This window comes from Saccopteryx bilineata, chromosome 3 (genome assembly GCF_036850765.1).
Source record: "Saccopteryx bilineata isolate mSacBil1 chromosome 3, mSacBil1_pri_phased_curated, whole genome shotgun sequence".
In the NCBI taxonomy this organism is placed as follows: domain Eukaryota; kingdom Metazoa; phylum Chordata; class Mammalia; order Chiroptera; family Emballonuridae; genus Saccopteryx; species Saccopteryx bilineata.
This window is the reverse complement of record NC_089492.1, coordinates 269,147,353-269,160,025: the sequence shown is the minus strand read 5'-3', so window position 1 is coordinate 269,160,025 and position 12,673 is coordinate 269,147,353. Positions and strand designations below refer to the sequence as shown.

At 51.4% G+C, this 12,673-nt stretch overlaps 1 protein-coding gene and 1 pseudogene across 1 annotated transcript; one reads left to right on the top strand and one right to left on the bottom strand.

Annotated features, from left to right (window-relative positions):
* Window positions 1-206: 206 nt before the first annotated feature.
* On the bottom strand, window positions 207-5,072 carry LOC136330063 (myotubularin-related protein 9-like; annotated as a pseudogene).
* A 4,368-nt stretch (window positions 5,073-9,440) lies between these two features.
* FAM167B (family with sequence similarity 167 member B) lies at window positions 9,441-11,662 on the top strand. Its single transcript, XM_066265096.1, has 2 exons — window positions 9,441-10,108; window positions 10,772-11,662. The coding sequence occupies exons 1-2, from the start codon at window positions 9,848-9,850 to the stop codon at window positions 11,000-11,002; spliced, it is 492 nt and encodes a 163-aa protein (XP_066121193.1). The 5' UTR covers window positions 9,441-9,847; the 3' UTR covers window positions 11,003-11,662.
* The last annotated feature ends 1,011 nt before the right edge of the window (window positions 11,663-12,673 follow it).

The following is a 12,673-nucleotide window of genomic DNA, read 5'->3' as shown; positions in this document are numbered from 1 at the left end:
TTTCTTTTCAGTGTGAACCCCAGTGAACTGATAAGTAGTCACGGATACCTTTATTATTTGTACCTCCCTACACTTTGGACACTTTGAACCTAGAACTTCAGTATAATGGACTAGGCTGGTTGGAGGCAACCTCATCCAAGGTCCAAGCATGCTGAGTGGCCTGGAGAGTTCTCAGAAACATCTCAGCCACTTCACAAGGCCAGCACTTAGGGCTGGGGCTCAGAGGCTGACACTGTTGGCTGACAGCCTTTTGTCTTCTCATCTGTCACTATTTGCCATACCTTCTCCCATGCTACCTCTGAATGCTCAGGTGGACGGGTCCAGTGCAGAAACAGGCCTGAGGAAGAGGAGGACAGGTAAGAAAGTTAAGAGAGGATAACTTCCTGAAGGGAAATGGAGTGGGTCACCTTGCTACAGTCATAGGCTCTGGGGCTCCACAGAGGTCCAGATGGCCAAAGGATTGAGCATGTAGAGTGGGTTCTGGCGGTTTTTTTGTTTTGACTAGTTGAGCCCAGGCCACAAGTTCTGATTTCCCACAGTGAAGAGAGGGAGTGAGTTTCCAGACTCAGCTATGTGCTCAGGGATTCTTAGGGTGATAGCCCTGGGGCAGTAATAACCTCTTCTTTTTCCTGCAAACATTGGTGCCTGTCAAATCCTATACTGGGTGCTAAAATAAAGTGGAACAAGACAAGGTCCTAGTTCTCAAGGAGTTCTGCTTAGCTTTGCCTGAAAGTGTCAGGGGTTAATTAGGAATATGCCATTTGGGCTGGGTCTTTCAGCAGAACTTCACCAGGTATACAAAAACATGGAAATACTTAGGAGGGGGAACTGCATGGACAAAAGCGAGAATGTGGAAAAGGACCCAATGTGAATGTGGACAAGTCAGGACTAGTGAAATTTTTTTTTTTAAGTTTATTTTATTTTTTTCGTTGCGACACCTTAGTTGTTCATTGATTGCTTTCTCATATGTGCCTTTGACCATGGGGCTGCAGCAGACCGAGTAACCCCGTGCTTGAGCCAGCGACCTTGGGTCTAAGCTGGTGAGCTTTTGCTCAAATCAGATGAGCTCGCGCTCAAGCTGGCAACCTCGGGGTCTCGAACTTGGGTCCTCTGCATCTCAGTCCCATGCTCTATCCACTGCGCCACTGCCTGGTCAGGCAGGACTAATGAATTTTAATTGACTTTTTTAGAGGAAGGGAGAGAAAGAAACATCAATTTGTTCTACTTATTTATGTATTCATTGATTGATTCTTGTATGTACCCTGAACCCCGCAACCTTGGTGCATCAGGACAATGCTCTAACCAATTGAGCTTCCTGGCCAGAGCCTATATTGATTTTTTTAGAGAGAGGAAGGAGGGGGAAAGAGAAACATGGACCTGTTGTTTCACTCATTTATACATTCATTGGATTTCTTTCTTTTTTTTTTTAATGTACTGATTTTAGGAAGGGAGAAAGAAAGACTGATTTGCCATTCCATGCATCTGACATTTATTGGTTGATTCCCTGTGCCTTGACCCGGGACCAAACCCACAACCTTGGCATATCTGGACGATGCTAACCAACTGAGCTACCTACCCAGGGCAGGGAATCTTTTCAAAATTATTTTTTTATCTAAAAATTTTATTTAAAAATTTTTTAAATTGCAAAGCCCTGGCTGGATAGCTCGGTTAGTGTCATCCAATATGCTAAGGTTGTGGGTTTGATTCCCTAGTCAGTGCACATACACAAATCAACCAATGAATGTATATAAGTAGAACAACAAATCAATGTCTCTCTCTGTCTCTTTGTCTCTCTCTCTCCCCCCTCCTTTCTTCTCTAAAATCAATAAAAATATTTTCAAATTAAAGTGGACATGTTAATTTCAGGTGTATAATGTAGTGATTAGACTTTATTATATAACTTACATAGCAATCACCCCATAAGTCTAGTACCCATCTGACACTATACATAGTTATTACAATATTACTGACCATTTTCCCTGTGCTATATTTCACATCCCATTTTTAAAAACCTTCAGTAGCTCCTCACTACCTTAAGATTTTAGCTCTGGCCCCTGTCACCTCTTGAGCCCCACCTCTCTCACCATGTCACACACTACTCTCCCACTGTACTGCAGTGTTTGCAGTTTCCCAGACAGGGCAAATGACCAGGCTCCTTCCTATACACCTGCAGTGCATCCACATGGGATGTCATTTTCCCACCCTCTGGGTAACTCCCCCTCCTCTTTCCAGTCTCAGCTAAAGCATCTTACTCTCAGAAACTTTCTCTGGACTACCTATATTAAGATAGAACCTGACCAGGCGGTGGCGCAATGGATAAAGCGTCGGACTGGGGTGCGGAGGAACCAGGTTTGAGACCCGGAGTCTGCCAGCTTGAGCGAGGGCTCATCTGGTTTGAGCAAAAGCTCACCAGCTTAGACCCAAGGTCGTCGCTGGCTCAAGCAAGGGGTCACTCAGTCTGCTGAAGGCCCACGGTCAAGGCACATATGAGAAAGCAATCAATGAACAACTAAGATGTCGCAAGGAAAAACATGATTGATGCTTCTCATCTCTCTCCGTTCCTATCTGTCCCTGTCTATCCCTCTCTCTGACTCTCTCTCTGTCTCTGTCTCAGTAAAAAAAAAAAAAAAAAAAAAAGATAGAGGCGGTTACTCTGTGCTGCTACTTATCACACTGAACTCTTAACTGCCTGTATACTGCTGATGTCGTGGCCATGTCTAGACTAGCCACCATCTCAGCCTTTGCACTCAATGTTGGTTGAATAAATGAATAAACAGAGTTTTGTACCTGAGTAGGGGAGCAGTGCACCCCCCTCAAAGCACAAAAACTCCCTCAGGACTTCTTCTTAGTACTATCATCATCTGGAGACAGAGGGAATAGATAGAGCTGGGCAGGTACAGTCCTCAGGGCAGGGAGCTGGGACCAACAAGGTGAGAGAGAGAGAGAGAGAGAGAGAGAGAGTGTGTGTGTGTGTTGGGGGGGGGGGGTCAACTGGAAGACAGTTTTCAGTTTAATGTAAAGAGGTCTTTCCAGCAGAGTTAGGGCACCCAGAGAGTCATGAGCTCTATCAGTGGGAGTATGCATGTGGTGATGCCCACCTGGTGAAATGGCTACCAAAAAAGGCCTAAAAGTCTTCAAGTTTCTTGTAAGACACCCCTTTCAGCTCTATAGCCCCCATGCCACCCCTCCTATTCATGGAGAGCCCTGCAGGAGAGCCGGAGAAGCCCCCTTACCTTACCTGTCCCGGGCCAGTGCAGCCTTCTCCAGCCCGAGTAGGTGGCCTTGGATTCGGTCGGCCGCCAGGCAAGCGGGCCTGTTTGGCGTTCTGGGCCGAGTGCGTATCCACGACGAATCCCCGGGCCACGGGGCGAGCCCCAGCCAGCACAGCCGCAGCAGCTCCTCCGCTCAGCGCTGCTTCCGGAGCCGGTCAGGGGCTGGCTGGGACGTAGCAGCACCTGCAGACAGGGGCTCATCTCCTGAAGCGGTACCCACCAGCTCTGGGTCAGGGACTTCGCTCCAAGAGCTCCTGGGCGAGTCTACGCACTGGAGCGGGTCAGCGCTGGCAGGAGCGGGATGGGGCGCAGGGGCCTTACGAGCTGAACTCACAAGCCTCGGACCCGGGTCCGGGTTGCTTGTGGCAGGATGGGGAGGGACCATGGGCGGGTGCTGGGTTGACAAAGAAGGGACAAGCCGTCAGCGTCAGGGACCGGCCAGAAGGCGGGGCCAGGGAGTTTACACTCCGAACCCGGGAGAGGCGCGGGGCGGGTGTCTGGGAAGGCAGGATTCGGCGGAGCCGGCGGGTGACCCGGCGCGGCTAGGAAGGGCGGCAGCCAGGACAGCAGTGGGACAGCGAATTGGCCCGGCCAGCTGAGAAAAGGGCCCGGTAGCGTCGCGGTTGGCTTTAGCGGCCGAGACTCGGGGGGGGAGTGAGACTCATGGTTCTGCGGGGAGCGTGGTGGTGGCTGAGCACAGGGAAGCGGACGCTGCGCTCCAGGGCATCGTCATGCACAGCGCGAGGCAACTGGGGCACAAGCTGCAGTCCTCGGTCGCCTCGCTCAGCCGCCCCGCGTCGGTCTGCGGCACAGGGAGGGGCGAAGGCCAGGTCTAGAGCACCCAGTGAGCTTCACGTCCCGCGCTCCTCCCAGGCCGCCTCGACCGCGCCCCCCTCGCGGGCTCCTCTCTTGGAAGCAGCATTCGGGCGGGTAGAAGTGCCAGGCGTCACCCAATCTCAAGCCCTTGGGACGGTAGAAGAACGGATAGGGGGCGATGACTGATTCCAGGGAGGACAGTGCCTTGGGAAGGAAGTCAGGGGATCTAGGAAAGATGGAATCATCTCATCTACACCTTTCCAGCTCCTCGGTTCCGCAGCTCCCACCTCTTCAAGTACTTCAGACCACCCCGCATTCCCTAGCCATTAGCCGTGCCCCACGATAACACTGGCTGCTGAAGACTCTTGCTCAGTAGCCCCTGTTTACGGGCTTGGGGTAGTTTAAGGGCTTCGATGGAGCAGGCTATGTCCCGCGTCGTTTCCACGCCATGTTCAGCTGTAGCACGCGCAGGTCCTTACAGCACAACCTGGTGCCCGAGTCACTCGCGGCCCTGGAGATGGACAGGTTTGGGCTTAGTGTACCTCGCCCCCCATAAGGGGAGGAGAAATCAGTTTTATAGGATTGGACATAATGCACCAGCTCCAACTGTGCTTGTCCTTTCCCCTCACCCCGCGGAGCCGCGAAGTTCCCAACTCTGGGCCCGCCCCCGCCAAGCTCACCGCCTCTCGATGGAGTCGACTCTATGCAACAGCAGCAGCCACAGGTCCGTAGTCGCCTGCCGCCCTGGAGACCGCAGCAGGTGGTGGCCTTTGATGCATAGCGTGTCGCGTAGTCTGGGTGCCGCCAGGCCCCACAAGAGCTCGGCTTGGGCCGGGCCCATACGGATCAACTCCGAGGACTCCATTCCTCCAGTGACAAGCCTGGGACTCGGCAAAAAAGACTGACCCCAGGAGGGTCAAGCGGGGCAAGCGCGAACTTGGAAAGGGACAGAAACTGGCTGGGCAGCTGGTGACGTAGGCAGGACCGCTGTTAGGAGGCCCCTTGGAGGAAGAGATCTATCACACAACTTCAGAGGAAGTTCCCCCTCTTACTGCCAGTACTTCTTAGCAAGGACCCCAGACAGAACTTGTTAAGGAAAGCTTAATTTCACCATTTGTGAAATGGGGAGAATAATCTTGCTTAAAAACCCTTAACCTCTGCCTGAGTTGCAGGAGGCACTCAATATTTTTGGTTTTTTAGACTGAAGTGCTAGCACTCCTGCTGACTAAAAAAAGAAAAGAAAAGAAAAGAAAGAAAGGTACCATCTCTTCTCCTGGACTCTGGTGTGAGTGTGGGTGTGAAACTGGGAACTGCCCACTTCCCCCTTTACATCTGAGGCTGCTTGGGGGAAATCCCTTGATCTACCTTAAATGTTAGCAGCTGTGTAGCTGGCCCCCCTTCCCCACCACAGCTGGAAGTCCCTGCCTAAGGGCTCCCATTAGGGTGGCCATTTCTGGTTTAGTCCTGCCCTCTGGAGCCCTGTGCCCTATCACTCCATCCTTTAACCAAATAAGAATTGTCTATACACTGAGTTGGGTTCTATATTTAGTGTTGGAACAAAAGGATGAATGAGTTCTGTTAGTGGGGTTTTCAGTCTAGCAAGAGTCACACTTAGATTGACAGGGCGGTGGTGCAGTGAATAGAGCGTCAGACTCTGACGCAACTCAGAGAACCCAGGTTCCAAACCCGGAGGTTGCCGAGGTTGCTGGCTTGGAATGCAGGCTCATCTGGTTTGAGCAAAAGCTCACCAGCTTGAGCCCAAGGTTGCTGGCTTGAGCAAGGGGTCATTTGGTCTGCTGAAGGCCCACGGTCAAGGCACATATGAGCAAGCAATCAATGAACAACTAAGGTGTTGCAACAAAAAACTGATGATTGATGCTTCTCATCTCTCTCCGTTCCTGTCTGTCTGTCCCTATCTATCCCTCTCTCTGATTCTCTCTGTCCCTGTAAAAAAACAAACGAAAAAACCCACTGATGTCTATCTACACTGTGTTAAGTGCTGACTACTGAGAAGAATAAGATGGATTCCTGTCTTCAAAGGGCCACTAGATTCAGAGGCAGATTAAGGTAGGTTGAGGCCCTGGGCACAGAAGTAAATATTGGGCCCCTTAAAAAAACAGAGAGAGGCCCTGGCCGGTTGGCTCAGCGGTGGACCGTCAGCCTGGTGTGCGGGAGTCCCGGGTTCGATTCCCGGCCAAGGCACACAGGAGAGGCACCCATCTGCTTCTCCACCCCTCCTCCTCTCCTTCCTCTCTGTCTCTCTCTTCCCCTCCTGCAGCCGAGGATCCATTGGAGCGGAGATGGCCCTGGGCCTGGGGACAGCTCTGTGGCCTCTGCCTCAGGTGCTGGAGTGGCTCTGGATGCAGCGGGGGCGATGCCCCAGGGGGGCGGAGCGTCGCCCCCTGGTGGGCGTGCCGGGTTGATCCCGGTGGGGTGCCTGCGGGAGTTTGTCTGACTGCCTCCCCGTTTTCAGCTTCAGAAAAATGAAAGAAAGAAAAAAAAAGAGAGCCTGACCGGGTGGTGGTGCAGTGGATAGAGCGTCGGACTGGGATGCGGAAGGACCCAGGTTCGAGACCCCGAGGTCGCCAGCTTGAACGCGGGCTCATCTGGATTGAGCAAAGAGCTCACTAGCTTGGACCCAAGGTCGCTGGCTCCAGCAGGGGGTTACTCGGTCTGCTGAAGGCCCGCGGTCAAGGCACATGTGAGAAAGCAATCATGAACAACTAAGAAGTCGCAATGCGCAACGAGAAACTGATGATTGATGCTTCTCATCTCTCTCCGTTCCTGTCTGTCTGTCCCTGTCTATCTCTGCCTCTGTAAAAAATAAATAAATAAATAAAATAAAAATAAAAAAAATAAAAAAAAAGAGAGAGAGAGAGAAACAGGGAAGATGAAAATACATATTAACCATATATATATTTTTAATTTATTCATTTTAGAAGAGAGAGAGAGAGCAAGCAAAGGGGGGAGGAGCAGGAAGCTTCAATTCCCATATGTGCCTTGACCAGGCAAGCCCAGGGTTTTGAACCGGCAACCTCAGCATTCCAGGTTGAGGCCTTATCCACTGAGCCACCACAGGTCAGGCTTAACCATTTTTTTTTTTTTTTTTTACAGAGGCAGAGATAGACAGGGACAGACAGACAGGAACGGAGAGAGATGAGAAGCATCAATCATCAGTTTCTCGTTGCGCGTTGCGACTTCTTAGTTGTTCATTGATTGCTTTCTCACATGTGCCTTGACCGTGGGCCTTCAGCAGATCGAGTAACCCCCTGCTGGAGCCAGCGACCTTGGGTCCAAGCTGGTGAGCTCTTTGCTCAAGCCAGATGAGCCCGCGTTCAAGCTGGCGACCTCGGGGTCTCGAACCTGGGTCCTTCCGCATCCCAGTCCGACGCTCTATCCACTGCGCCACCACCTGGTCAGGCTTAACCATATTTTTAAATAAATAAAAATATTATGTACTATTAATGTTAAAATTGCACGCATAAAACCAAACTTGTTGGTGTCATTAGAAAAAAGTGTAGAGTTGGGGTTTTGCGGGGCTCTTCAGAAGTCGGGGCCCAAGGCACCCACCAGTGTGCCCACCATTAACTCCGCCTCTGACTAGGTTCCAAGCTTTTATGTACATGTTTGCATGTGTCCTTGTGTGCAAAACGCTTCCTTCAACTAAAAACCCCTAAATCACAGGTGAACCCCCATAATATAAACATAAAATTGGAACTACTATATGAAAGGAACCAGACATAAAAGTATAAATTGTAAAGTTCCAAACCAGCAGCATCTCTTGGGATGGGAATTTGTTAGAAATGAAATTATGCATCCCTTACCATAAACTAAATCAGAAACTCTGGGAGTGGGGCCCAGCAATTATTTTAAAATAAATTTTTAAAGATTTTATTTATTGATTTGAGAGAGAGAGGAGAGAGAGAGAGAATGGGGGAGGGGGAGAAGTAGGAAGTATCAACTCATAGTTGCTTCTAATATGTGCCTTGACCTGGCAAGTCGAAGTTTCGAACCGGTGACCTCAATGCTCTGGGTCAACACTTTATCCATTGTGCCACCAGGTCAGGCAGCAATGTTTTTTAAACAAGTTTTCCAAGTGATTATAATGCGTGCTAAAGTTTGAGAACCATTAGAAATTTTTTTCTTCATTTTTCCGAAGCTGGAAAAGGGGAGACAGACTCCCGCAGGCGCCCAATCAGGATCCACCTGGCATGCCCACCAGGGGGAGATACTCTGCCCCTCCGGGGTGTCCCTCTGCCGTGACCAGAGCCACTCCAGCGCCTGAGGCAGAGGCCACAGAGCCATCCCCAGCGCCCAGGCCATCCTTGCTCTAGTGGAGCCTCCCTGCGGGAGGGGAAGAGAGAGACAGAGAGGAAGGAGAGGGGGAGGGGTGGAGAAGCAAATGGGCTCCTCTCCTGTGTGCCCTGGCTGGGAATTGAACCCGGGATTCCTGCACACCAGGCCGATGCTCTACCGCTGAGCCAACCGGCCAGGGCCTAGAAAATATTTTTTAAAGGGTTAAATTAATTTGCAGTGTCAGAAATTAGGATAGCATTACCCCCCCCCCATTTATTTTAGGGAGACAGACAGGAAGGGAGAGAGATGAGAAGCGTCAACTCATAGTTGCAGCACCTTTGTTGTTCATTGATTGCTTTCTCATATGTGCTTTGACTGGGAAGCTCCAGCTGAGCCTTTGGGCTCAAGCCAATGACCATGGGGCTCAAGCCAGCAACCATGGGGCCATGTCTATGATCCCATGCTTAAGACAACCTGGGAGTTTTGAACCTGGGTCCTCAGCATCCCAGGCTGATGCTCTATCCCCTGTGCCACTGCCTGGTCAGGCAGGATAGTATTATCCCTTAGTGAGTAGTGACAGAACAGGAACACAAAGGCTATACCAGCCTGAATGGTGGTGATACAGTACACTGCTGTATGATCTGGGTGCTGGTTACATAAGTGCATTCAGTTTGGGAAAATTCATCAAGCCGTGTATTTATAATATGTAAATTTTTCTGTGTGTTTGTTGTATTTCAATACAAAGTTTACAAAAAGGAACTTGCTCTGGTTGAAGCTCTGGGAAGGGCCAGGAGAGGCAAGCCTAAGAACCCATCCACAGCTGTACCCTTATTCTGCACACAAAGAGATTTCCAAAGGAACCTAAGTTCCTTAGAGTGTATAGCTTTGAATCAAAGATCTGTCCTAACAGAGAGTCAGTGGCTTGTCCAAGGCCCCACACAGCCAGCACCAGAATCCAAGTCAGCCCGGGTTCTGGACACTTCCTTTGCCGAAGGGTCAGTGCCACGCATGAGGACAGTGAGCAGCTTGTCAGCCTCCTATGCCCTCCCCACTCCCTTACTTGGGTCTTGGGAAGAAGGCCAGGATGCTGGTGTTGGTGATGCTTTTCTTATCCTGGAGCAACTTCCTTTCTGGGAAACTGGGTGTCTCCTTCTGGGCAAAGACAATAAAATTCATCCAAGGGGCCAAAGGAGCAGGGTTTCTCCTGTCACCAAACGGATGGGTATCACGTGGCTCCAGGGTTAGCAGTCCAGGAAAATCCCAGCCCTTGCACATTCTGCCCCCCACACCCATCTACTCACTCTCCCCGACTCGCTCAGACCCACCTTGAACATTCACCACCGCACACTCCCTGGCATACTTCTTTCACCCTCAGCTTCTGCCACCTGTCCCTGGGCAATATTGCCTGCTTTTCCCTAACCTCAGAGCTGCAGCCCTGTTCTGTTACTCACCCCAAACCCACCATGTCCCTGGGGCCACTGAAATTCCAGGCAGTGGGTGAAGAAGATGAGGAAGATGAGGAGGAAGAGAGCCTGGACTCTGTGAAGGCACTGACGGCCAAGCTGCAGCTGCAGACACGGCGGCCCTCATACCTGGAGTGGACGGCCCAGGTCCAGAGCCAGGCCTGGCGCAGGGCCCGAGCTGGACCTGGGCCGGGGAAACTGGGGGCCATCTGTGGCTTCGACTCGATGGACTCTGCCCTTGAGTGGCTCCGACGAGAGCTGGTGAGTTTGGTGGGGCGAGCAGCCTTGCAGAGGCCTTGGGGGCAGTCCTCTAATGCCACAGGTGTAGGGCAGGTATGAAAATGGACTCTGCCTCCAGCAACTGCTCATTCCTGTAGCTGTGTCCATGGGCTGAGGAGCCAGGAATGGATTTGTTCAGTGTTTCAGTCAAGGAGAATTGTTGAAGGATTTCCTTCAGCTTCTGTGGCCGAAGGGACAGAATCTGCTCTTTGGGCCACCACTTATAGATGGGAAAGACATGGCCTCCCTACTCTGGGAACTGCTATACCCAAGGACACTGTGAAGTACAAAATGAGGCACTGACCACGCTGGAGGCAGAATCTAAGAGGCAAATGTTGAATAGGTGGCTCTTAACCCAAAATGTGCAAATATAGAGGTCCAGGTTCCCCGGTTGGAGGTTCCACTTATTTAACTGGGAAAGGGCTCCAGGCACCTGTATTTGTTTAAGAATGGCTGCTCAGCTTATTTTAGAACCATCAGTGTAGAGCAAGGGCAGACACATGGGAGGGATTAAGCTGGAATGAGAAAGGGTGTGGAGGGCACAGCCAGGGCAAAGCCCCAGGGTGTTGACGAGAAGGGAAGAACGTGCGAGAGCGGCTGAGGGCCGTGCAGCCGGCTGAGGGCTATGCCCCCTCTCCTCTGCAGCGAGAGATGCAGACTCAGGACCGGCAGCTGGCTGGGCAGCTGCTCCGCCTGCGGGCCCAGCTGCACCGGCTGAAGGTGGACCAAGCCTGTCATCTGCATCAAGAGCTGCTGGACGAGGCTGAGCTGGAGCTGGAGCTGGAGCCGGGGGCCGGCCTGGTCCTGGCCCCGCCGCTGCGGCACCTCGGCCTCACACGCATGAACATCAGCAGCCGGCGCTTCACCCTCTGTTAAGGGGACTCTGCGTGCCCCCTGAGCCGCCAGTTCCCCTGACCCCAGCCCACCTGGAAAGGGGGAGGCGAGGGGTGCCCCAGTGGCGTCAGCACCTGGCCGAGGTAGGGGTTGGTGGGTACACACAGCGCTGGGAGCACAAAGCCCCAGCATCCTGTTCCTGCTGCTGCCCCAGCTGTGTGTGTGTGGGGGGGGCTCACAGACCCCCAGGATCCTCAGTAAATGTCCTCTCTGCTTCCCATCAAGGTCTCTGGGTCATTTATTCAGGCCAAGGTTACTTGAATGTCTGTGGCTGGGACCCAGGGTCCACTGCAGGAAAAAAGGCCTGGGGTGGGGGTGGACAGGAATTTACCAATCCCCACTTCTGCAGCTGTAGCTCTGTCTCTATCTCGTCAAGATCAGGACTGGGAAAGAACTTAAAATTCTAAATGACCCGCATGGAAGGTGACTTGGGTAAATGGGCAGCTGAGGAATACAGGATCTGACAGACCTGGATTCAAAGTCAACCTCACCATTTATTTCTATCAGAACTTGAGGCGGTCCCTTAATTTCTCACTCTGTTTCTTTACCTCTTAAATGGAAATGCTAATTCTCTCACTTCACAAGTAGTTGGACATATCTTAATTGTGATAATGAACAGTAAGCACTCAATAAATGTAAACAATCAACTCTATCATTACTCTGGCCAGTGGTGTTTCTATTGTGCTGAGGCCCAGAGATAGCCTGTAAAGAGCTCAGGTTCATAACAACAGGGCTGAGGCCTGCAGCCCAGACTCTGGGCTCTGTGTCACTGTAGTTTTTTTTTCTTTTCTTTTCTTTTTCTTTTTTAACTTTGCATCTCTCAGCCTTTGTTTCTGTGTTGCCCTCTTTGTCTGACTTTCCAACTCAGGCTTCCTCTTCCCCCACCCATTTCCTGTCTCCCCCTTCCCTCGGCAGCTGAGGTGCACACAAAATCAGCTTCCACCTCAGAAACCCCAACAATGCTCTGCGGGCTCCCCTCCCCCAACCTGCTCACTCAGAGTAGCTCAGGCAGTGACGCATTTATACTTTCCTCTGGGAGGGGTCAAGGCTCTTGGGCCTGATAAAGGCCACCTGGAGTTAGTTTCTCATAACACTGATGACCTGTCCCTCAGCCTATGATGGGTGTCACCCTCAGTGTGGCCCCAGGTTAAAGGGAGATTCTTGGCCTGCTTGCTACTTGAGACAAGGTTCCTGCCTCCTGCCCGTAAGAGAAAGTGCTGCTAGTCTGGTCCTGGCACCTGGGTGCTCGGAAAGGGGTGTTGGTTCATCTTCTACCTGTGCAGGAGATGGTGTCGGACTGGCACCTTTAACAGGATCTGTGGTCTTGTCTCTACCTGAATTAAAAAGTGGTCCCTTACTCTTTAACTATAATTAGTCAGTGTTGTCCTGCCTGCCTTTCTTGTTTTTTTTGTTTGTTTTTATTTTTTAATCATTTTAGAAAGAAGAGAGAGAGAGAGAAGGGGGGAGGAGCAGGAAGCATCAACTCCCATATGTGCCTTGACCAGGCAAGCCCAGGTTTTCGAACCCGCGACCTCAGCATTTCCAGGTCGATGCTTTATCCACTGCACCACCACAGGTCAGGCCCTGCCTGCCTTTCTTAAACTGCTTGCTGTCTATCTGTAAGAGGAGTGTCAGCCTATGCTCTGCCTATAA

Excerpts from the sequence above, each read along its gene's own strand:
- FAM167B (XM_066265096.1), top strand. The coding sequence starts at position 9,848 with ATGTCCCTGGGGCCACTGAAATTCCAGGCAGTGGGTGAAGAAGATGAG. Across the intron at positions 10,109-10,771 it reads AGTGGCTCCGACGAGAGCTG|CGAGAGATGCAGACTCAGGA; the intron begins GTGAGTTTGGTG and ends TCTCCTCTGCAG.